This window comes from Filicampus tigris, chromosome 6 (genome assembly GCF_054856515.1).
Source record: "Filicampus tigris isolate MCC_2025a chromosome 6, RoL_Ftig_1.0, whole genome shotgun sequence".
Lineage (NCBI taxonomy): Eukaryota > Metazoa > Chordata > Actinopteri > Syngnathiformes > Syngnathidae > Filicampus > Filicampus tigris.
The window spans coordinates 13,803,685-13,829,503 of record NC_141222.1 but is presented as its reverse complement, the minus strand read 5'-3'; the positions used below and the strand labels follow the sequence as shown (position 1 = coordinate 13,829,503).

General features: G+C 39.5%; 1 protein-coding gene across 1 annotated transcript in view; it reads left to right on the top strand.

The window, feature by feature from the left end:
* LOC147145906 (cytoplasmic phosphatidylinositol transfer protein 1-like) overlaps positions 1-25,819 on the top strand; it is a 79,892-nt gene extending 54,073 nt beyond the window's left edge. Inside the window, exons 2-9 of the mRNA XM_086034128.1 lie at positions 4,492-4,640; positions 8,925-9,013; positions 12,249-12,256; positions 13,495-13,566; positions 16,715-16,810; positions 18,730-18,885; positions 19,200-19,263; positions 21,006-25,819. Coding sequence (XP_085890254.1) covers positions 4,492-4,640; positions 8,925-9,013; positions 12,249-12,256; positions 13,495-13,566; positions 16,715-16,810; positions 18,730-18,885; positions 19,200-19,263; positions 21,006-21,361 — 990 coding nt within the window. The 3' untranslated portion in view covers positions 21,362-25,819. The remainder of the gene's footprint in view (positions 1-4,491; positions 4,641-8,924; positions 9,014-12,248; positions 12,257-13,494; positions 13,567-16,714; positions 16,811-18,729; positions 18,886-19,199; positions 19,264-21,005) is intronic.

The window sequence follows — 25,819 nt, the reverse complement described above, 5'->3', positions numbered from 1 at the left end:
TTTCCCTGAAGGCAACACCTCACATGGACAGATGGATAGAAAGATAACTTCAACCCGAGAAGGAAATTAGATTTGCTAGCTTTGTAACAAAGTTTCAAACCTTGTGTGTTTGTTATAACGAGTGAAATGGAAAAAAGAGGGCAAGTTCGATTTGTGAAGACAACCTATGCAGTTAGCTTTAATCCCCCACCCTCCATCACACACATGCACACACTTGTATTTTAATATGATATGTGACGTTAAAAACATGTCTTTTTTTTTTATTCCTGGTGACAAGTTTAGCATTTCATAATGCTAATATGGTGTTTTCATAGTAAAGCTGTGGGTGATTTATGATGGGACAGTGAAAAAATTACTTGGAGGCACTCAGGCGAGCCCCCATAAGTAACCAGCAGTCCGCATGATTTTGACAACTCACACTTTCCTTTGCTAATATTATTTATAATGACTAAGTCCTCCTGTGAATATTATCCATAGAGCCACCATCCACTCCTTCTGAGACGCTTTTAACTGGTCACTTTTTGTAAACCCACAACGTATCCGGTAGCATGTGTCATTTGTCCAAATGGCCAATAGAGACCCGAGGACGAGCAATGGTTGTCCATTGCACAGTATTGATCATTGATCATTTATCCACTTAATTTAGCAGCAACTAATTCAATCCCAGCTGTTCTCACTTGGTCAACCCCCTCAATCCCAGCATTTTACTGGATTTTGACTGATCTTGCAAGGCCCACAGAATATTGTTCTATTGCTATACAAAGATGGAGCCTACCAAAAGAAAGATTACTCTCTTTTTTTCAGCAGAAAAAACGTTTGTTTCTATCTTTTTCCTATCTTTCGCTCAAACTAAATGTATTCCCTCTGAAAAACAACATAAACAACACTCCAAAAAGGCCTTTTGATTGCAAAATAATTGATTTGCACGACTTCGGGTCTGGCGCTCATGGGGTAGAGTCGTGTTTTCCACTCGCTCCCGCTATATGGTTTCCAAACACGACTCCCATTTGTGTATGACGTGACCTAACGTATTAGTTAACTATACTACTTTACCTGTGCAGTTTTTTTTTGCTAGTTTTGTGGGTAAAGATGCCGCCAAAACCAACTAAACCGGCGGAAAAGCCAGATGCCGAGACTACTGCTGTTAGCAAGTCAATGCTGGTGGCCATTTTAGCGGACCACCAGTCGACCCTTTTGGAGGACCTAAAGTCTTCGTTTGCTGAACTGAGTGGGAAAATCGACGAGCTCCAACAAACTGTCAATTGCCACGGCAAAAGGCTGGCTTCCCTAGAAGAAAATGTGCGTTGATCACGGCATTGCTATGACAGAAATGTTTATGGCTGCCAGCCCAAATGACTTCAAAACACTTCAACATGCACAACCAGCAAATTATAAAAATATAAACTGTTGCACATATTATATCTTTTAGTTCTCCAGTGTCAAGCCTCTCTCCTGTACACGCACGCATACACCCACACACACGCACACACACAGATCCCCCACCACCCTTCGCCAATAACACTCAAGTCCGCCTACCAAACGGGGTACTACATAAAAGCATTTATTTGTCCATATCTACAAGATGGATGATCTGTAAATATAATGTTAGTTATTATATTACTGGCAACTTTATAGTGAAGCAGGACATATTTATGCACATATAATTAACTAATGGAGCATGATCTGGGTTCAGCTACGAAGGGGTTGGCTGGTTGTTACATGTTATGGAACGACACGTCATTCCACTCCACCAATGCCACTCGATCGTCGTCATCACCTTTAGACAGGTGGCTTTTTATCCAACCCCACAAAAAACAATCGTCATCGAGGGTCATAAGTCTTACTTTCTCCGTCCGCCTGTTTTTTTCCAACTTCAGTCTGCAGGGCCACTCCACAACCGGACTGGCTCCGTGTTGTACGCTGTATAATTACACTACTGACTACATGATCCTGGCTGATCACTGCCACCTGCTGTCCGTTTCTTTTTTTGTTGTTTCCATGTTTTACATGGAAGACAAGCATGATGTTCAGTCAGAGGTTGTGTCGGCCCCTACTGCACGCTATGACGCCAAAAAACATCAAATACTTACTTATACATCCGGGGTAGGTGGGGCCTGTTGTTTTTAAGACGTATTTGTGCGTCTTGGGGTTCAAAAGAGTTAAATATTTGTTTTGTTTTTTAAGGAATAATTTTATTGAACACTTGGCCCTACTACACTACTGATGTTGGTAGTGGTACTTGAGATAAGTATTTTTTTAAGTGCTGCCTTATGCAAAAGGTTTGAAAACTGTGCTAGACATTTTTATATGACAACTGGAAGCTTCTATGATATGTTGTTTTGCGATGTATCAAACAAGTTGTCATGTTTGATCTGTGTTTGTTTGAGTTTTTTTTTGTTTTTGTGTTCTCAGTGTTTCTGTGTCTGTCTCAGTGATTATTGTGTCCACCTGTGTGCATTCCACTCCCTAGTGTTGGCCAATCAGCTCCCTCCTACCTTGTGTCTCTTGTCCAGGTGTTTCTCGTTGTCTCGTCAGTGTGCTTGTATTTAAGTTGCTAGTTTTTGTTCAGTCCTTGTTGTCCTCGTTGTCCTTGTAGTAGTAGTAGACTGAGTTGTCGATGCTGTCAAGTGACAGAGTTACCGGTTGTCGTCACGTCGCCAAATCAAGCCTCGTCACCACTTACAAGCCAAGCCTCAGTAACCGGTCAATTGTATTTTGTTTCATTTTCATTAAAATATCATAAACTGCCCTCCTGCCTCGCCTCCATGCGTTTGGGTTCTACTCCTCGTCATACCTTTCCCAAGTGCTTTGGCTCAGCTACAGTAATTCCCAATTACCGATAACAGTGCGGCACCCCAAACTGTCAAATCGTTGAGCAAAATCAGGAAAGGCTTTGCTTGCTTAGTTTTAACGGCCACACAAATAGAGTTGATGTTGATGTACTTAATCACGCTGCTGGACTGTGAGGGTTTCACACCTCATGGATGTCATTTGTTTAAAAAATCCCCATCTGTAGATGATGATTGATACATTTTCTAATCTTTTGTTTCACATTATGCTCCGTTACACTGCACTGGCTTGACCTCTAGCTCAGCGCATGGCAGGTTCAAGAAATATTCAAACAGGTTTTCAGATCAGCCAGACGGGGAATTGAGCATGTGCAATGACTTGAACACCTACTGACACAGCAGCCACTCCTAAATGTAACATGGTGACCCAATATGTAAGATGTCACTGCAACTCACTTCGAATGGCTGCACACTAAAGTGGGATCTGCACATTCTAACGCGAACCAATGAAAGACTTGCATTAATCATTCTGCCCCATCACAGAGGATAATGTGTGTTGTTTTCTTTTCAGCTCTTGCATTGAATCCCATCGTATTGTGCATGTAAATTAAAACAACAACAAATAAAATAAAAAGATTGGGCAGCCCCTGTCTTAAAATGCTTATTTAATGACTTTGGGAGTTTCATTATATACTTGGGTAATACTCCAGCAAGTGCTTGAGTAAGCTTCAGTTTTTGCTTGCTTCTGCAATCTTTCTCACCATCATCTGATGACCTGCTGGACCTGAAGGCATTTCTTGTATTGATCTTTGCCAGAAACTGTGAATAAATTGCTTGTGTGATCTGCAACAGTAGGCAGGTGCTGAGTCGGCACATATTTAAATGTATTTCAGATGACTGCATGGTCTTTCCACTCTGACAGCATTTCACAGCACAGCTTCATGCAGGTAAAGGTCAGAGAGGAAGAGAGCAGCAGTGTGTGTGGGTGTGTGTGTGTGGGGGTGTGTGTGCGGGTGTGTGTGTGTAGTGGGTTTAAATTTCCTTCTGCAGGCTTCCAGCCCCTGCTGCTTTAAATCGTGTGAAAGAAAATAAATCAATCCATCCATATTCTATACTGCCTGTTCTCATTTGGGTCGTGGGTCCCTCTTGACAGGGAGAACGTGCAAACTCCACACCGATGTTTAAACGGAGATTCTAACAGGGTTAAAATCATCACAGTAGTAATATCAGATAAAACTTAAAGATTTGTAGATGAGTACCTAGTTATGCTGCATTTTAATTATGTGAGAAAAACTTGAAATGAACGTCAAATATTAGCCAAATATTGAACTTCAAGTGGATCAGATGTCGCTCCAAATCAATGAAATTATGAGGACAGTGAGACAGTCTTATTGTCACTATTCAAATATGTACCGGCACAATGATCCTGTGATTGACAAGGAGGCGGGGGTACTCTGATATTACTGTAGCAGCTTCAGACACAGGGAAAGTGTCAAATCAGATGCTGCTGTGCAGGTTGTTGTTCCTCAGCATCTCTCCAGGCTCTTGGTCTACTCATGACTTGTAATGACAGCGCCTTGTTTTGCTCGACAGTAGCCCGCCAGCCGCTACCCATCAAACAACATGGAATTGCTACTGTTTGAAACCAAACATGTTGCAGTGTTTCCCGGTTATATGTTTTTTTTCTTTCTCCATCTTCCAGTACCGCATTGGGCAGCTTTACATGATCAGCAAACACAGCCATGAGCAGAGCGACCGAGGGGAAGGTGTGGAAGTTGTCCAGAACGAACCTTTTGAGGACCCCATGCACGGGCAGGGACAGTTCACAGAAAAACGGGTCTACCTCAACAGGTCAGTCGCTTACACCGCTCAAAAGTTAGTCACAACTGATGGAAATATGCAGCTTTGTAGTCGTTGTGTAGATGAAAATGACAGTATTTTTCCATCATTGTTGGTTGTCACTTGTGTATTGTTTACTCTTTTCAGAAGCCTTTGGTCCTCAATCTGGTTTCGGGGATATCTGATATATTTCTCTTAAATAGTGTCACCCATTCTAATATGCGATTTCAATTAACACCTTTTCCCCCCAGTATAGTAACACCTCTATATCACTTCATAGGCACTGGTGTTGGCACAATCAACAACTGTCGAGTCAGTTGGAACTCTGTTGCTAACCAAAACAGCACCAAAAAAAATTCTTAGATGAACTGAAGTGATTTTTACCACATTGTAAAGGGGTTCTCTGTGCACTATTAAAGATGATCTGAGGACTGTTTTTTTTCTGTTTCTTTTTCAATAGATTGACATTTTTTTTTTCTCAATGCACCACCCAAAAAAAAAAAAAAAACCTTACACTAAATAGATACCAGGTCGATTCTGTAGGTGAATAAGTACACACCAAAGGGAATTCAGTAGACTTCTGTAATGCTGTTTTTAATTAGTCCAACCTAATTTGGATCATTACCAATACCACATGTTGCACCTTCATAGATACTGAACTCTAGCATACCGTATATATTTCATTATGTCATTATCTTATGTATTATTCACTGAGAAACTATGGAACAAATTTAAAAAAAAAAAAGAATTAAAAAGAATAGGCATTTTATATGGATCAGCACATGTATACACTTTCATAAATACGCACCTACAGCTTATGTGAACATTTTGTCAATACAGTTTGTACATCATTTATTTGGAAATTAGAGATGTCCACTCTCCAAAGTGTATTGTGGCTAAATTGTTTTGTGCCCCATCCTGAAAACAAACAAATCTTCTTTGTGCAGGTAATTTCAAAGGATAAACTAAAATATAGTGAACCCTTCTGTGATACAGTTTAATCGTTGAAGTTTAACATGACTTAAACCAGTAAAGTACAGTATGATTGAAAAGCGAACAACGGCAGGAGAGAGGAGAGGAGAGGAGAGGTGGACAGAGACGGTGCAGGCAACTGATTGGAGCCCACTCACTTGTGTCAGCATTCACCATGCAAGGGGACCATTAATGCTGACTCGGCACAGTGCTACCCTGCGGGAGCAAAGTGAAAGCCCAAGAAGTTGTTTCTATTCATATACCGCCATTCAATGTCATCTTGAATGCAAATTACTTCCAGTAGCAATGCAACAATGCTGATGGACAACTTCCACACCTTTCTTAAAAACAGTAGTCCCTGTGTGTTTAAGTGTGTTCACATGGGCGAAGTGTCAATCCCATCGACTTTGTATCTTTCAGAATTAAAATTAGATGCAAACTAGTGTTGTTAGCATTATAGGAATTAAAAATGGTGAGCAACACTTCTTCCAAATTGCCCTCTTTATTTTTTCTCTTCTACCAAAATCACTTCTTTGGCCCTCAATTCAACATTGAAGCATCGGGACCTGGAACATGTCACGCCTGCTGTTGTTGATTTATATACCCCGTTTCCATCCAACTTCACCATCAACTCGTGTTTGCCCTTCCAATAATCTTCACTGAGAGCTGAGAAAATGGTTGAGTTTATCATTGCATTAATGATGCTTTTTTGTTTTTGGAGTTTGTTTTTACCAGCCAAGTCACAAAGGAAAAAAATGGACAGAAGCTCTCCCCGCTTGTAGGCTTGTCCTCACAGTTGCTGGCAGACATATTTAACAGAGTAAAGCAAGGAATGGGAGAAATCAACAGATGAAGGTGTAGGCGGAGTGTCTCTGTGCCGCGAGCACTGAGATGGAGAGAGAAATACCCAATGCATGCAAATACAATTTAAGCATTAATTTCATATTACTTTTGATTCTCAGTCGGTGTCCTTGTCAGCCAGAGGAAGTCCAGATGGATGCTACAGTACATATGATACATTAGCCATGTACAATTTATGGTAATTTATGGATCCAGTATAAGAGCTATTTAAAAGATAATCCCCACCTTTAATTCTCAGAGAGGTATTCATTTAATGATATTGTGTAATTTTACTGCATTACAAACGTGCATTTTTTCCCCACATTATAAAATACGACCCTTTTTGATTTGTTAGTGTTCTCTAACTATAGCCCATATACTGTAATAGATTATAGTTTAAATGTTTAGAGTCGGGCTGGATAATAAATGGATTTTGTAGATTAATTTGAGTTTATTTGTCAGTACATAGTATATATTTTTGTAGCATACCCGCTGATGTGTCATACTATCACTAACAACATGTTTATGGAAAGGGTGGACTAGTTTATAAAAGCGCAGTCACTGTTGCCAAATTATTAAACTATTTTTTCAAAAAGGTGGCTTTAATTCCTACTAAGAAACAGACAAAAGGAGCGTCATTTTGACATTGTGTTGTGTATGACAAGAAAAGATCCCAGACAATCACGGAGTCAAGCTTGCTGAACATTGCCACAGACACGGTGCCCATTTATATGTTGCAAAGGCCATGATTTATCCCATGGATACTTTTGACCCAAGGTAAGTGCTTCCAAGCTATCAATATTATGCCACGGTTGCCTTGCCTCACCTGTACACCTTTGCATAGAAAAGTGACCATGAGAGACGTATAGAGCCTATGACCCAATTGACTAGTTGAATCAGGCAGTTTCATGGCCCATTGTATGAACTTTGAAAATGCTTACATATTGTTACATGGACAAAAAGGATTCCTAGAGGTAATACAGTATTTTCATATTTTCTCCAAAGAAAGTCTTTTTATTTTTGTGGAAGCTGATTTAAAGCGGAAGCCAACCCCCCAAAATTATTTGCAATACGTCCAAACATGGCATTCTGATTAAATATTGCGTTTGTGGAATATGAGTTGGCGGCACCGTGGTCCTCTGGTTAGCACGTCCGCCTCACGTCCGCCTCACAGTTCAGAGGCCGTGGGTTCAATCCCGGCTCCGGACTCCCTGTGTGGAGCCTGCATGCTCTCCCTGTGCCTGCGCGGGTCCTCCCCAGGTACCCCGGTTTCCTCCCACATTCCAAAAACATGCATGGTAAATTGATTGGACTCTCTAAATTGCCCCTAGTAGTGATTGTGTGTGCAGAAGTTTGTCTCTATGTGCCCTGCGATTGTCTAGCAACCAATTCAGGGTGTCCCCTGCCTATTGCCCGAAGACAGCCTGGGATAGGCTGCGACACGCCCCGCAACCCTTGTGAGGATAAGCGGTATCAATAATGGATGGATGGATGGAATATGAGTTAAGCAGCAAAATCCACCTCTTTTTAGCCTTCTCAGGGGGCAGCCATTTTTTGAAGCTGAGTCGCGATTGGTCGTTCCTGAGCCCTGAGCAACTGTGTGTGTCATTTTCAGTCGACACCAAGTGCCAAAATGGCCGTTCCCTAAAATGGACATTGGACAAAAACGGGTGGATTTTATTGCTTAACTCATATTCCACAAACGCAATATTAATCAGAATGCCGTGTTTCAACTAGTGGGCTGGCTGGGAACATATTCTGGTAACAACATTTTTCGGTTGACTTCTCTTTAAGTTAATGCTGATAATATATATTTTTTTGCAAAGCAGCTTTCATTGTTTCTCCCACAATAACAATATCTGTTATATTCTATTCTTTTACCTTGCCTCTGCTTTGCATGCAAAATCTTAATCAACATTAACTTATCTCACATTATTGATTAGTGTGTGTGTGTGTGTGCAGGAGTGTGTCTGTGTGTGTGCGTATGACTACATATATACAGCACAGTATTTACTATATGCAAGAAAGCTCTTTAAGTACTACCACCTGCCCCGGGGTTTGTTTATTTGCTAGTGCAGGCCATAAACTTTTAAAAGTCAGCATAACTGACTGTTATTTCCAGACGTCTTCCTCCCACAGTCAAAAAAAAAATGGTCGGACTAATTCCTCAAAATGGTCTGGTTTAAATGATTTATATAACCATTTAAAAATATATATTATTATTTTATACTTTTACATTTTACATTTTGAATTGCAATTGTTGTTTTACATGCTTTTTTGTGTTTGGAAAAAATCACACTGTGCAGAGAAGAGTGTGGAGAATATTTCTCTGCATGTCTCCTAGCAGTTTTTGAACTCACGCTTCTTTTTGGTTCGACTAATCTGTGCTGTGAGCAAATTTAACAAGATGACTGCTTTGATTACAGAAGCCGTTCGAGCCTTAAACCTGCTTCGGCAGCACCTCATGGCTTTCTGTCTCCGCAGTAAACTTCCCAGCTGGGCTCGAGCAGTGGTTCCGAAAATCTTCTACGTGACCGAGAAGGCGTGGAACTATTACCCTTACACCGTCACAGGTTAGCATGTTACACCCAGGGGCATCTACTTTGACTTTTACTGTCTTGAAAGTACAATACAATACAATGCAATTTTATTTAGATGGCGCATTTCACATTTGGACGCACACACTTAACACGTACACGACCTTAGTTTTCACCTTACACGAAGGGAGAGTAATCTACCTCAAGTAGGAAAGTGCATACTACTGTTACCCAATGAATAGGAACTATAATTTGAAACATTTCCCTTTGTGTCACAGATTTGACTTAATATATGACAATTAGACAATGTTTTATTAGTTCTGTGCCATGTGACAATAACACAAATAGACTTTTGGATGCAAGTGATATTGAACTACGGCTGTCAGTATCGAATATTTTTAGAACAGCTTATTCTATCAACAATTCCATCGATTAATTGAATACATTAATCCCTCGCTCTGTACATAGCCGCGGGCACTCATTAATGGCACGTGATTGGTTCCCGGCGCGAGATAGTCCAATGAGAGCACGAGTGGATTCATCCCGTGAGCTGATTAGCTGTACTTCATCGCAGCCTCTCGCTAGTCTCGTCCACGCTAACAAACGAACAGCACTGAACAAGGTTCTGTTAGGAAACTCATAACGTTATTCAGATGTGCCGTTCCGTTAGTCAGAGTGGAGCCGGATAAGCGCATAGTAAACAGCTCTGTTCAGAAGTTGTGAGCGGAGCGCGCTCAGCCACCCGGCAAACACGACATGCTCAGCACGACAAATAGAATGTTAGTGTTTGTTAGTTTTGTCTTACGTTTGTCTTAAAATATCCTACCTCAGCTAGAATCCCGCATTGTATTTTATCCAAAGGACCTTGTTGATGTTACTTTGCAAAGAGTTAATTAAGCCATGAATACCTCCGGCGACCGTGCTTCTTCGTTGTTTTAAAAGAAGAGGAAAGAGAGAAGAAGACAACAACAACAAAAAAGCGGCAGCAACAACAACAGCAGAAGTAATGACACTTTCGCTTTGCACAACAACGACAAGGGTTTAGAAGTGCATTACATCAGGATTGTACCTTTGACTAAAATGCACCACAGGATTCTAGTTTAGGTAAGCCAATTTTAGGATGGAAATTAAAACTTTAACGTAGTTATTAGCTAACATTCCGTCGTAATCATCAGCTGCTGGAGTTGTAGATCACGTTCCTCTCACAGCCTACATTTATTCTTCATTTTGCATTTTTAAAGTTACATTTCTTGTGTAACAATATTAAGAAGGGTGTGAACCATGTCGGGGGGTTTGCAACAGCGTAATAGAGGCATAAATCCCCGCAAAATAAAATTTTCAAATACATATAATACAAAATTTAATAAAAAGAAGTCAACCTCTACTTCACGGTTTTTCATATATCGTGGGGGTTCTGCTCCCCATTAACTGCAAAAAACGAGGGATTACTGTAATTGGATAAACACTTACTTTGCATGATAATGTATTTCAAAATCATATTTTCACGATGACTGTTTATTAACTAAGCACTCTTGTTTATTCGGTCTTGTTTAATGATTAAATAAAAGCAAATAACAATTGAGCAATTTCACAAAAGAAGGAGTGATGTACTTACCAACATCTTTGAAACTGAGAATCCTTTTGAGAGGCTGAAATTATAGGATTTGGACAATTTAAAGCTTAACAATGGCTCTGAACAATTCATCAATTATCAAAAATGTTTTCGATTAATTATCACACCGATATATTATTGAACCACCATTCCCATAATTCTCACTTACTGAGTATTGTTTTATTTGTTTTCCAAGTTATGAAATATTGATGATAAAGCTATTAGCAGCAGTGAGAGTTTTCTATTCTGTCGCGAGTCAAACTCAGCTGCCCTACTCCACCCACACCCAAACCTATACTTATCATCACACATCTGTCTGAGATTCCTGATTCAGATTCAGTGGCCGTGAGACAAAATGTCTAGGACAAGTTCGTTTTTGAATGTACATATTTAAAACTACCGTAAAATAAATGGGCATGGATTCTGAAAGGGAAGTCAACCCAAACATTTTCTTTCAAGAATATGTTCTATGCGGGCCCAGTAGTCTAAACACTGCATTCTAATTAATATTGTGTTTGTGGAATATGAGATAAGCATAAAAATCCACCCGTTTTTAGCCATCTCAGGGGGCGGCCATTTTGTCACTTTTGTTGACTGAAAACAGTTGATCAGGGCTCAGAAAACAAACAATCAGGGCTCATCTTCAGAAAACAGGTGAGCTGTGAGCCTTGAACAACCGTGATATCAGTTTCAGTCATCAGAAGTGACAAAATGCCCACCCTATGAGATGGCTAAAAACGGGTAGATTAACTCTTATTCCACAAATGTAATATTAATCAGAATACATTGTTTCAACTAGTGGGCTGGCTGGGAACATATTCTTGCAAAAAAACATATTTACGTTGACTTCCTATTTAAAACTTTTTTAGTTGTACTTGTGATTGACATGTTGACCAAATGTCATCTCGCTAAGGGGAACTGGCTTTGCGGGCTGGAATTTCCAGGTAATGCTGACATTGGGCAAGAGACGGGGTACGCCAGTGACTGGTTGCCAGTCAACTCCAGGGCACATATAGAGAAACAACCACCTAGTCTAACATGCATGTTTTTGAAATGTGGAAGGAAGCAGGATTAGCCGGATGAAACCCACGCAAGAATCAACTCCACACCATGCTGCATTCAGAAAACACTAGACGAGGAAATGAACCAACCCACAGCAATAAAAACAGAACCTCCTTGTTGACATTATTAAGTTTCATTCATTTATTGAGACACACAGCTTATACCGTGCATCCCCCAGTGCTACTATGAATCTAAATGCTACCAAGTACCTGCACATAAGGATATTTGGTGCCCCTCAAGGGAAAATGCTGTACAACAGAGAGTGCGCGCTGCATGCCATGCTGACATTTAACAACTAGATTGATGGTGACTCAGCGATCACACCGTAAGTCACACTTGTGCAGCCTGTGTTCCTCACTTGGTCTCAGTTGGCCAGCAGAGTGAAAACATGAAATTATATTCAAGCAGACTGTTCATTAATCATTTAAATTTGTTGATTTTCTTTTAAATGTATTTGTTATTCATTAATGTTATCAATTAAATGTGTTTATATTTTAAGGTATTGGGGAAGCTGTGAGTGTTTAATTTTTTTGTTGTTGTTGTTGTTGTTATTGTGCTTTTCTGGACATGACCTGATGTGTATCATCCACCCTGCAGAATATACAGTAAGTATTCTTCCTACCATTTTTGGACGTATATCAAATTGCAATTTACTTTTGCATGAAAGTAAAAGATATGTACATTAACTGTGGAGATTAATTTGAATTTTATCACGCACTAAAAAAATGAACTCAGTTAACTCAGTTTTATTTACTTCCCGTAGCAGCTGACCTCGGCTCACTGTGCAGCCAAACTTAGAGGAGAGTCACTGTCGCAAAGACTGACTTTTACGTAGTTTTACTTTAAAAAGTTGCTCTATGGCTCATTGACGAAATCCAAAATAATTTGCACACCTTGAAAAGCCAAATTCAAATACCATATTAAAACAGCAGCAAACTGTCAGTACGTCAAAAGCTGGACAAGGATCATATTCAACGGATCACAGAAAGCTATAGAACAGTCTTTGTATCAAAATATACTTGGGGGCAGGGGAAGAGAGAGAGAGCGAGAGAGCTTGTTAGGCGATATATTTTTTTGTCCTTACAAACATTGGAACCTAAACATATGCTGCATTTAATTCAAATCACATTTTCTTCTCGACAAAACCTTCAATTGTAGTAATGGGACTATTTTAGGTGCTTGAAAAAACACAAACTTACAGTAATCGTGTCCCTTAAGAAGGCTGACTCAGTTTTTTCTAACATTTACTACAACATTACTATGGAGTGATTCCATGCTGGGAATAAAAAAAAATAATAATTTCCCCTTCGAAATAATGTGATGCATTTTTACAATAATGACACTGTTAACAAAGGGGGCATGACCTGTGATTAATTTATAGACGTATTGAAGATTCACGGTATAATATCGGCCTTTGCTTTTAATCTGAATGTTATGTACGTATTATATAGATGACAAAAAACGTCAACAACCCAACACCATGAGTCACACGTTTATGAGATGAAAAATAAGACTGTGACAAGACAGTGACAGAATGCCTGATATTTATTTTAGTGTGGGAGGAATTTGCCACACATGTGTCAGGGCTGACACATTATGGCTGAATTAACTTTGTCAAGTGACTGTCCCTAAATGCATTCAAGCTTAAAAAGGTTCCAGCATCTTTGGCAGCATCTTTTCTCACCAGTACAATGAAGTTTTAAAGTAGCATTTAGCTGACGAGTCACTTTTACAATTCATACGCTACAGTTCAAATGTAAAATAGTGATGTGAATTACAGAGCAGAGAAACTAATTAAGATGACTTAAATAAAGTATGTTTTTTTTTGTTTGTTTTTTTACAGTGCTCGTTCCTTCCCAAATTCTCCATTCACATAGAGACAAAATACGAGGACAACAAAGGAATCAATGATAACGTAAGTGCACTCTGAACAATAAGATTTATATTAGAAGATTTGGCACGGCATGAGCCATTTGTATTATTGAAGATCACATTGCAAGGGATTTCAAAATAAAAAAATGTCATAGTCCAGATGAAAATCCAATGTGATTAAAATGGTAAATGGACTGCACTATATACAGTATATCTCCATCATATGTTCGCTTCCCAAAGAGCTTCACACACACATGCACTCACACACATTTCACATACACTTATTTGCTTATTTATGCTTATTTATCTAATGAGTTGTTAAGTACAGTGGGAGCTCCTGGTGGCTGCATGGAGCTGTCTTAACTCCTAAAAGGCCAACAACTTTGAATTTAAAGATTAAAATGGCTTACCATAACCCGAAATCCGCTCCGCATTGTGGCCACGACAATCCAAGGAGCTAACAATCCTATGTCCATCTTTCGTCCTCTTTAATTTTCTTCTTTTTCTTCTCCTTCTTCTTTATGGTGCATACTGCCCCGTACCGTACAGGAAGTGCAAAGTGTTTCCGTATGTCATCAATGGAAGCAACCCTGCTTACAGTAAATTCAGCGCCGCAAACGAACACACGAGACAGGAGGGACATGTTTCTGTCAGTCGTCAGCAAAATGGGAGTCGGACTGAGAGGCCCGTCGGTACTTGACCCGGTTTGTGACGGTTAAACTGACGGACAAAAACCCACTTCTGTCAGTGCTTAGACTGTCTTTTTTAAGTTTCCGTACATTGGCCAGCAAAATGTGTGTCCATCAGTGACGGACTGACGGACCTTCCATGAGCACTGACGGAATGAACTCCTCTGCAGAATACGTCGTAGTTGACCATTAAAATCATACGAGATACAAGACACCCTGTCTATAAATCATTGGAAGATGAGGTTCAGGAACTGAGAGGGTGTTAGGGTGCAGCACATGAAGTACATTGAGTACAACAGAATGCAAGTATATACTGTACACACACACACATGCACACAATTAACATTTCAAATAAGTTCTCTTTGGTAGAATAGAAAAATAGGAAGAGAAAATCTTTTTTTTTTCAAGAATATTTTCCCAGCAGACTACACTAGTTGCAACACGGCATTCTGATAAATATTTTGTTTGTGGAATATGAGTTAAGCAGCAAAATCCACTCCTTTTTAGCCATCTCAGAGGGCGGCCATTTTGTCACTTCTGTCAACTAAAAATGACATCACAACTTCTCAGGGCTCAGCTAACGACCAGTGATGGCTTAGCTTCAGAAAACAGGTCAGCCGTGGTTGGTTGTTACCTGCACCCAAAGCATTGGGATGTCATTTTCAGTCGACAGAAGTGACAAAATGGCCGCCCCCGGGATGACTGAAAACGGGTGGACTAACTCTTTTTCCATAAACGCAATATTTATCACAATGCCTTGTTTCAAGAACATCCATCCATCCATTATCGATACCGCTTATCCTCACAAGGGTCGCGGGGCGTGCCGGAGCCTATCCCAGCTGTCTTCGGGCAGTAGGTGGGGGACACCCTGAATTGGTTGCCAGCCAATCGCAGGGCACACAGAGACAAACATCCGCACTCACAATCACACCTAGGGGCAATTTAGAGAATCTAATCAACTTACCATGCATGTTTTTTGGAATGTGGGAGGAAACCGGAGTACCCGGAAAAAACCCACACAGGCACGGGGAGAACATGCAGGCGAGTTTTTTTTTTTTTTTCCGAGGACCCCTTAATCAAACCACCATGTGTACCACTGCACCCCTAAATGCCATAGCAATAATAAAAAAATAAAAAATAAAAAATGGCCACCCCCTGAGGTGGTTAAAAACGGGTGGATTTTGCTACTTAACTCATATTGCACAAACGCACTATTAATCAGTATGCCGTGGTTCAACTAGTGGTTCTGCTGGGAACATATTCTTGAAAAAAATATGTTTGGGTTGATTTCCTCTTTAAAATGGATACGACACAGTTGTTTATTGCAATTTATTTTGTGCACCCCAAACTACCTCGGTTTAAGAACCACTGCTTTAGAAGTATCAGTTCATGTCCCTCAACTAGGCCACCACATTGTACAAACCTGCTAGATACCACTGCATGATTATTTCGTGTGTGTGTGTGTGTGTAAAAATGTAACAGTAGACTGACTGTAATCTCCCCCTCGGGGCATACCAAGGGATTATTGCTGTTACTCGAAAGATTAAGATGATGTACAGCATAATGTTGACACTGTTCCTAAGATGTAGTGATGACACAAATAGCCAGTTTTCCTCTTCTTTCCAATGCATATCCAGTGGAACCTTGAAGGTTGGTTTAAAGTCTTGAATTTGTTCTGGGATTCTTTATCTGAGCCCACAAGAAGACCTCAGGTTGGACTTTTGAAATTTCCTTGAACCTTTGGAATGGGCTTTGCACTGCTAAGTTTCTGAGTGCAACCTTTAAGTTCCAGGAACTGCAGTTACCAAAAATAAGTTTCAGTGACTTCAGGTGGAAATTCCTTTCCAGGTTCTTTGGGAATTTGAACATTTACCTCCTTACCATTTGTGGTTCTCTTTTGTGGTGGAATCTCACAAGGATAAAAAAAACATAAACAAAGCACAACACACTTGTGGAATTAACCCTTGACACGTCTCAAGAAATATTCTGATGTATTGCGTGGTATCATGTAGGATAGAGGTTTGGCCCCATGACTGACAGGGAGTCTAGATAATTGAATTTTCAATTTGCAGCCTTGACAGAGTGGAGCCTAAATGAGAGATTTTACACACGCACGCACACACGCAGTCTTTCCACTTATTCACACCGCCCAGCCACTACTATAGCGACAGAGAGCTGTGTGATGTATTTGGTGGCTATTTGGGTGTGATATGATAATAATACATACTGGTGAAGCGCAGGGCTCATGACTTAATCTCAATTTATTGCAGGTCTTTGACTTTACACGGAATCTTTTAGCGTTGTTATTGTTATTGCCCCTCAGTGTATAACACACCCATTGAAACACTGAAAGCATTGTGAAGCAATAGACGTGGACATGCTGCCCCCTATTGGGTTTGTCAGGTGTTACAAAATGATCAGTCTAGCCTTGGTCCTTTCTCTAAGACAATTTTGAGTTGTTTTGTCATCATGTTCCCTCATGTCAAGTATTTGTTTTAATAGATATTTGACTCTGAGTTGAAGGACCAGGAGAGGGAGGTGTGTTTTGTTGACATCGCTTACGATGACATCCCTGACCGCTACTATAAGGAGTCAGAGGTGAGGTGGATGTTTGTTGTGTCTCGTGTCAGTTGAGTGTTAACAGTGTCTTCTGGCTGGAAATTGCACAAAGTGGTAAAATAATGTAAGACATTAGTCAGTTACTCAGAAATGAGCAATATTCAACAATTTCATTGTTTTTTATGTTTTGAAAATGATTAATCTTTTCACTTATAGTGGTCATTTTTTTAGGAAACACAATCTTTTGCACCATGGTGACCAAGTTGTAGCCTAATCTAACTCAACTATACATTCAAAACTTTGAATATGAGTCTTAAGAGAATCTGGATGTGAACATTTCTCAGTCTGAATTAGAGCAATTACATATGTTTTGTTGTTGATCTAATCCATTCATTAATTGCAGGGGGAGTTTGCAATTTTCAAACTGTTATAAATGAAGCATCACTCCTCCATTTACACTTGCTCAAAAAAATATTTACAGACAAAAATAATGTTTTATACTAATAATTTGAAATAAAAACAAATAATAATAAAATAATAGATTTGCAAACTAGATTATTTTGAAGCTTTAAAAAAAATCTCATGAAACAATCAATTTTGTTTGCATATTCTGAAATTTTGGTTGCAAATTTTGAAGTGTTGTTTGCAAGTCCTGCGATTTGGTAATGACTCAACTTCAGTTTTGTGGGCGGATCCTCCGCTGAATGATGTTAGGAGTCTTCATTGCAAGGAATGCAAGCGGGACTGGCAATGCTTTCTAGCACAAATTCTGGTCCTTTGTTGAAAAAGTTGAAAAAGCTTTCCCTTTTATATTAGTCATGTCTTGGTGATGACTGTATAGTGGTGTCCACGGCTTTGAATTATTCCCATGAGCCGTCCTCACAAGTTGCCACAGCATCATTCCAAGGTGACCAATGAAAAGGCTTCTAACATTGTTGTAACATTGTTTAGCGCAGGACCCGCCCACAAGACTGAAGTTGATTCGCAACCAAAAGTCAGGAGTTGCAAACAAAGCAATACAACTTGAAACGAAAATTTCAGAACTTAGAACCAAAACTTTAGATAATGTAAACAAAACAACAGCACAAATTTGGATTATATATAATTTCATGAGAACTTTGTTTTCATTTGTAAAAAAAACTCAGCACCTTTTTAAGTGTATAAATAATTGTCTTGTTTGCAAACCTTTTTTTAATCTCAAACCATTATTTTTGTTGGCAAATTGTTTTTTATTTGCCAATATTTATTTTCTTTAATTTCCAATCCCATTTGTTTATTGCAAACAAAGAAAAAACATTCTCTCCATAATAATCTGTCCAAGAAGCAGAAGTGTGCACAAGGCTGCGGCGTGTCTCCATGAGGCTGGGCAAATGATTCTCAATCTCTTCACACACGCTCCTGTCTCTAAAGTTTCAGATTGGCTGCACTGGCTTCTTACCAAGTTGGTTTAAAATAAGAATTAAAGTAAAATTAGTCATAAAATGCTGTCCAGAGAGGGGTGATTTTTCATTCATTCATTTAATAAAGTTCTACTGTCATATTGTACAGTTTTAACATACATGAATGTTTTTTTTTGTGTGTGACCACCCTTTAGCACTGTGTCTTACTATCATTTACCACTGTTACTTCCAGCTATAAGATACACACTCTACAAATAAAATTTAGTAAGTACAAAGTTGACCTAATTCTGAGTTTAACCCTCCAGACATAAACCTATACATACAATAAGCTAATTTCTTTAACGGTGCTCTCCCTCTAATATTTTTTTTTTTTTAATTAATGAAAAAAATAACATCCTCCCCTTTAATATGATGATACAATGTGAATTTAATAGTTGTTGAAAATTTAGATAACAGGACCCATTATAATCTCTTTCCATTGCATTGAATTGCAACCCTGTTGTATTCATCGTAACACAAGTGTGTATTGGCGCGTGTGTTCATAATGCACCAATGCAGGACTTGCGATACTTCAAGTCAGAGAAGACGTCGCGGGGCATGCTTCAGGAGGGATGGAGGGACACGCAGCATCCCATCATGTGCTCGTACAAACTGGTCACAGTCAAGTTCGAGGTGTGGGGTCTCCAGACGCGTGTGGAGCAGTTTGTGCATAAGGTCAGAAACAAAAAGATTTGGTTTGGTAACAATTCTGCAAACAAAGAAGCAGGTATAACAAACATAGCTTTGTTGGTGATGTTCATTGATAAAACATTCAAATAAGATATTTTGACAGTATACGACTGAATCTGCTTACCATCTAAAGTGACAAACAAAACCACAGAAATACACTGTAACCGTTTATAAGTTAATTGTACATATGCTGCAAATGCCGCATGCTTTTCCACTTTGAAGTACGCAAACCTGAAGATTGACAAGCGGGAATGTTGCACAACATTACTCTGCAAAAATGAACTGTTTCTGTTTTGCAGGTGATTCGGGATGTGTTGCTTCTTGGACACAGGCAGGCCTTTGCTTGGGTGGATGAATGGATTGGTGCGTCAGTCGTCCTTCTGGCTACTCTATGTAGTCTTCTACGACTAGGATCATGCTTATAGATTTCATGTGCGCAATATAGACAAAAGCATTGGGAAAGATACATCATTACATCATGGTATAATACAGAGACCATTTTGCCCACTCGTAAAAGTCTTACTGAGTGTCTAAGCAGTCCGAAATCTGCTCATACGCAGATTATGATTTGCTCTCTGAATCAGTTTTATGCCTCCTACGGGACATTTTCTGGATTTTCTTATACATTACAGTACTCAAGTGGATTAATTCATAATTAGTGTGTACTTGCTCATTCTAGCAAACTAACTGAATTTAAATGGGATTTAATTTGTAATCAAACGGGTCTGAGTATAACCCTTTTGTCTGCCGTGAATATTAATTCTTAATCTTCCTAGAGCTCTATACTTCCAAATTTGTGGGCGTAGCTTAGACTAGAACCTTTTCTGCCCCCGCATGACTGTGAATCTTACAACATCATGGGGTGGCATGGCTCAGTGGTAGAGTGGTCGTTTCCCAACCCGCAGGTTGTGGGTTCGAACCCCGGCCATGGTGAGCATGTCGGAGTATCCTTGAGCAAGATACTGAACCCCCAGTTGCTCCTGATGCTGTGTCATCATTAGGGAGATGAGGTACAGTGTAAAGCGCTTTGAGTACCCGAGGTAGCGCTATATAAGGGACAGTCCATTTACATAATCTCTGACCAATTTATCCAGACGTTTGGGAGCTATTATGTCCATAGGGGGAAAGTGATTGCACTTATTGTGGGTGTGATGCCTTATATAGAGATATTTAAATCTCTACTGTGAATTTTTCAGAACTGTTACTGATATTATTGTGCACGTACTTTGACCTTAGCTCTATCCCCCATATTAACCATGCAACTACCCGTCCTACAACTGCCTGACTGCATTGATCCTTTTGGAACGACTTTTAACACTTAAGTCTGCAGTGCTTGTGCATTCTCCACTCACTTGAAAGCTTGTTTCCCCCCTGTTAATCTTAACATGTGGATTTCCTTTGGCTGGAAAATCATCAAACCCGTCCCAGCTTTCATCCTGGACTCAGGGCTTTGTGCTTTGTCTGCATCTTGAATATCTTTTGTGTGGCTCTTCTACTTGGGATGCTTGTCCTTTTATGCACTAGTCCTCTAGTTAAGCTTTCTGCTCAACCTAAATGCATTTTTGCCACTTTCATCTCCTTCCTCCCTCTACCTCAACCGGAGTGCATTTTGAGAGGAGTTACCAGATTTGCTCACTCCCTCCCTCCTTCTTCTAGATATGACTTTGGATGACGTCCGGAATTACGAGAGAAAAATGCATGAGAAAACCAACATTAAGGTTTGCCATGAACAGGCAGAGCATTCCACAACAAATCCATCTTCACTGGATGCCATAGCAATTCATGACAAAGAAAGTGTATGTGACTTTTCTTTTTTTTTTTTTAACACACTTGTTCTTATTTTAGCTCATTTTGAACCCTTGATGTGTGCTGACCTTTACTGGGGCCCCAATTGTTTTTATTCTTTCAAAAGAAAGATTTGTTTTCTGTTTGAGAACATCTACAGAGCTAGAAAGAGGCTACACAAAATCCAATTATCGTTGGTCATACAAAAAAAGAATCAAAATATTACCGTAGGTTTGTTCTGTGCCACTTTCACTCAGCTTCTTTTAATTCAGTTTTGACCAAATACCTCATTGTTGTCACTTAATCTCTCCTTAACCCAGACATGACAATGGATGAGGTGAGAGAATTTGAGCGGACAATCCAGGAGGCCACCAACCAGAAGATCGGGATGTTCCCCCCTTCGATCTCTATCAGCGAGACCCCCCTGTCCTCCTGTTCCCTCACCGGCCCCGCCAGCGCCCCCTCCACTCCCCTGTGCACCGATGCGCCTGATTCCCTCTCGGTCTCGAAGGACCGGCCCCGCAAAAAGTCAGCTCCAGAAACCCTGACCCTTCCTGAGCCATCTCAGAGTGGTGTGCAGCAGGGATCTGCTACCGGCCCACTTGCTTCTTTGAATCACCTTCAGTCTTCGTCGCCTTCCTCCAGCTCCGATCTTGCTGAGATTGAAGAACAGTAGATGGACCTTTCTGTCTTCCCTGCACTTTTGGTCTGTTGTTGTCCCACAATCTCATTGAGTTTAATCTGACCTCCAAAGATCGGTATCCCAATCTTCACACGCTTTCGGCATTCCCAATGAGAGATCGTCAGGCTCTGAGTATAGTTCAATAAACTCTTGTGATTTTAGGGTACGTTTGCATGACAATATTCAATTAACTTTTTATTTTTTGTCTGTTTTTCAAACGTTTAGACAACAAAACAATCACTATCACATACCGCTATTATTGGCATGCCAGGACAGTGCCATGCACTGCGTGTCCTTTCAATCTCATCTTAAAGTGCATTTCAGACTTCACTTGAGCCGTGTTATCAAGCTCATTATCTTGAGTGACACGTGTCCACGCACAATTATTCCTGTGATCTACTGTTATTTTTTAGAATGTAACATATTATTAGATAAGCGTTTTTGAGCGTTGATGATGTGATGTGAACAATGATCCGACAATTTTCCATTTTTATTCTTCAGAATCTTGTTGTCATACAAGGGAATGTTCAAAATAACACAGATTTATTTTTTTAGGTTTTAGTTGAATGGCCCGAGGTAAAAACAAGTCCCTGGGCTCAGATCCTGATTTGTTTGACCTTCACTTCCACTTCAGAGCATTCATCATCATTTTGTTGAACTGTATGGTTAAGTCCAGAGGTTTTCCTACAATCATATAGTTCTTTGGATTTGCCGTTCCCACGGTTTTCCTTGGTTGTTATTTGAAGAAGTAGATGCCTTATACTAGCGCAACAGGGCCACTGGTTTCCTTTTGTATTTAGTCACAACACAAAGTGCACAGCACGTTCATGTTCGAGTTCACATCAGAAAGACTGCACAGTTATGTTCTTAGGGCCCTACAGTATCATCATTTCGTTTAATTTAATACACAAATAAAGGATACAAGATCAGTGTTCATACCTCAGGTCTCCACTCCTCTACTTACAGATGTCACTGTAACCTTCCGCTCCTTGCTTGTTGCCAAACAGCCACGTTTTGTATTACAACACAGCCTATACCTTCTAATACTGAACCCTCGGAATGTTTACAATCACAAAATGTTTGCCTATGCGTAGTAAAGCCATGAAGTACACTGGCAGTCTTGGCATGACAGTGTAACCATACCAAAACCATACCGCACTTGTGGTCAGTATGTATGCTTGAATGGCTCATGTGGCATACAGTGCTGTACAAAACTATCGCTCTAGCAACTCTATATTGACCATAATTCACTAGTGTCACAGGTTAGATCCCTATAAAGGCTGAATTTTAAAAGTTCCCCAAAAAAACGTTATGGCGTCATGTCTGTGTTTGTCCATCTGTAAGTTAAATACCAGGCTACTTCCTGGTTCAAGACCATCCGATTAATGCCATAGTGTTGGGGTCTCACCAATATTTTATGGGTCCCTTGGCCCATGCACCATCACTTTATAAAATCTTTGGAAATCTTTTTTTTTTTTTTTTTTTAATTCTTCATTTTTGGTTTAATCCTGCTAACCGTAACAGTTTTGCTAATTCAAAATGACTGTTGTGAAAGAGGTAATTAAAACAAGAAACGTTAGTGGCGGCTTTTGTACAGTACTGTAAATTTGATCTGACTTCATTTAATCACTTTGTCGTATTGCCGAGGGGGAAAAAGTGGAGCGGAGGGTCCCCCTCAAAGCTCTCTCTAAAGATGGGAGCATGTGCATGGTGTCGTCTGATGAATGATTGAACAGAGAATCGTTCTCTATTGATATGTAACCCAAGTGACCAATTATATTGTCTCTACCAGATGAAAACTATGTACAGTATCCATTAGTAGGAAAAAAAAACAACACTTTTTCTGAATAAAAATAAACTCAAGAAATGTGGAGATGCCTGCTTCTCAATGAATAGAGACTATATGAAAATCAAACAGTATTATTTAATGGGAATAATTCAATTATCAAGGCAAAGCGATTCTATATGCTGCATGGAACATTCCTAACTTATGTATATTACAAGAAGGATGTTTGTATATGCAGTTATCAGACTGACTGCCTCACTGCATTTGATGATGCAATTCTATGAAAAGTTGAATGCCTCAATACTATATCTTTACACTAAAACATTTTGAGTGTGATGTAAGCATGCAAGAGAATATAGGCCTACAAACTACTTCAACTCAGTGCCTCTGCATGCCACAACTGCATTGCCACTTAGTACATTTAATCCAACATATATCAGCACTTGAAATTTACCACATTTCCATTGCAATTTTTTGAACTTGTTTTCTATCACAGTTTTTGAGAATGGAGATGAAAATTTAGTAGGAAATCATACAACAACAACAACTAAACTGAAGGACAATACCCGTGAACTGGGCTATTTTGTGTGAATACATCTGCCTCACCAAACATGGGGGACATGGTATTTTGCCACAAAAGTCTGTTTTGCTGTTATTTGTGCACTTACGTAGTATGAAATCCCACTAGACTCCTGTGATATCATCCGCACATGGGCTACAGCATCATATAGTGTTTGTTAGCTGATCTAGGCACAATTAGACATGCAGTTAAGCCCCAAATGATTCTGACCCGAGAGAAATTTGAAGTGAATTTGCATGTGTTGAAGGTCTTCTGGCTGGAAATGACACAAGAAAGTAGCAATTAATGACTAAGTGTCCGTGTCACGTTGTTTTATTCCTTTTGAAAAGAATTCACATCTCTCACGATTTTGGCAATGTTTTGCACCATTCTTAAAGATGAAATCAAACAATTTTTTTTTCAAGAATATGTTCCCAGCAGGCCCACTAGTTTAAACATGGCATTCTGCTCAATATTGCATTTGTGGAATAAGAGTTAAGCAGCAAAATCCACCCCTTTTTAGCCATCTTTTTAGGCGGCCATTTTGTCATTTCTGTCGACTGTCATCTTCAGAAAACAGGTCAGCTGTGATTGGTCGTTACCTGAGCCCTGAGCAGTTGTGATGTCATTTTCAGTTGACAGAAGTGACAAAATGGCCGCCCCCAGAGATGGCTAAAAACGAGTGGATTAACTCTTATTCCACAAAACCAATATTTATCATGCCTTGTTTCAACTAGTGGGGTTGCATATGCGAACATATTCTTGAAAAAAATATGTTTGGTTGACTTCCACTTTAAGGATCAAGCTACCTGTCAGTATAATACGCAGCATTCTAATCAACTATACATTTAGAACATTCCATATGCTTGTATTAAATTAAATGAATCATTTTCTTAATGCAATGTCCTACAAACATTTCCACTTTCTTGTGTCTACCAAAAGACCACAAATATGTCTGTTTTACCTCAGTTTGTACAGGGTGTAAATCATTTTGGCTTACTTGTTATTCAATTTCATTTTTTTCCCCCCTATTTTTTGAGCTATTGATTTTGAAATGAACAGCTCGTGGGTTTTGCACACTCCATTTTTCTTTGAGAATGGAGCAATGTGTTCTATTGCAGTCTTGTTAGTGGCAACGAGCATTCTTGTGGTCTTACTTGGCATACAATCTCTTTAATATTCTGTACAGTTTCTGACTTGCTTTTGTTAAACAATACAAAAAATGAGTTTGTTTATCATTAAATATAGAATTTGTCTTATAATCATGTTATATAACTTTTGTATAAAGTACACAGACAACTCTGGTATTTACCACCTCTCGTCAGGGATACAATTGATCTATCATGGGCTGCCACGATAATAATTAAAAGAAAAGTCAATGTCCAACCATAACATGGGGTGCTCTGTTTAAAAGAGTAATGTAAATACTGCGTTGCCACTGATTAGTATAGGAAGTTCCTTGCTTTGAATCTGTTTGTAGATGCTTCACTGTTCACAAAAAGTCTTGAAATCAGACAGAAGGGTCTTCTTGTCACGTGATATGGTCGGCAGCTTCATGAACATGTCTGAATCGAAGAAGGAATCATTGTTTTAAGATGAATGCATTCTATTAAGTTTCCATTGAGTAATGCCCCTGGTGGTAGTGGTGCACTTCACACGACAGTAGCTGCTTTTTGTTTTTGTTTTGTTTTTTGTATAGTTTGTAAAAGGGTTTCTTTTTAGTGAGGTGATTGACTTTTCAGTTGTGTTGTTCTATAGTGCTTGACAATGATTCTGCCCCCCCCCCTTCTTGTTGTGTGTGGGTGCTTTTGAAGGCTAAAGTCATTTTCGAGGACCAAGCTTTTCTTTATTTTCTGCTGCACTTTGCATTCTGCCAACCCTGACAATTGGGGCCTGCCCCACAAACTAGAAGCTGTAAATGAATTAACTACTTAGTATTCTTGTTCACTTCTGCTTTGTTCAGTATGCCCAAAAAAAGTTATGATCTGATAGTTGCTGAGTTCTTCCACTTTGACAGTTGTATCTATTAAATTTCACTGGGTTTTTTGTTGTAGTTATTGTTTTATTATTCAGAGCAAGACAAATAAAAAAACAGCTGTTTCATGCA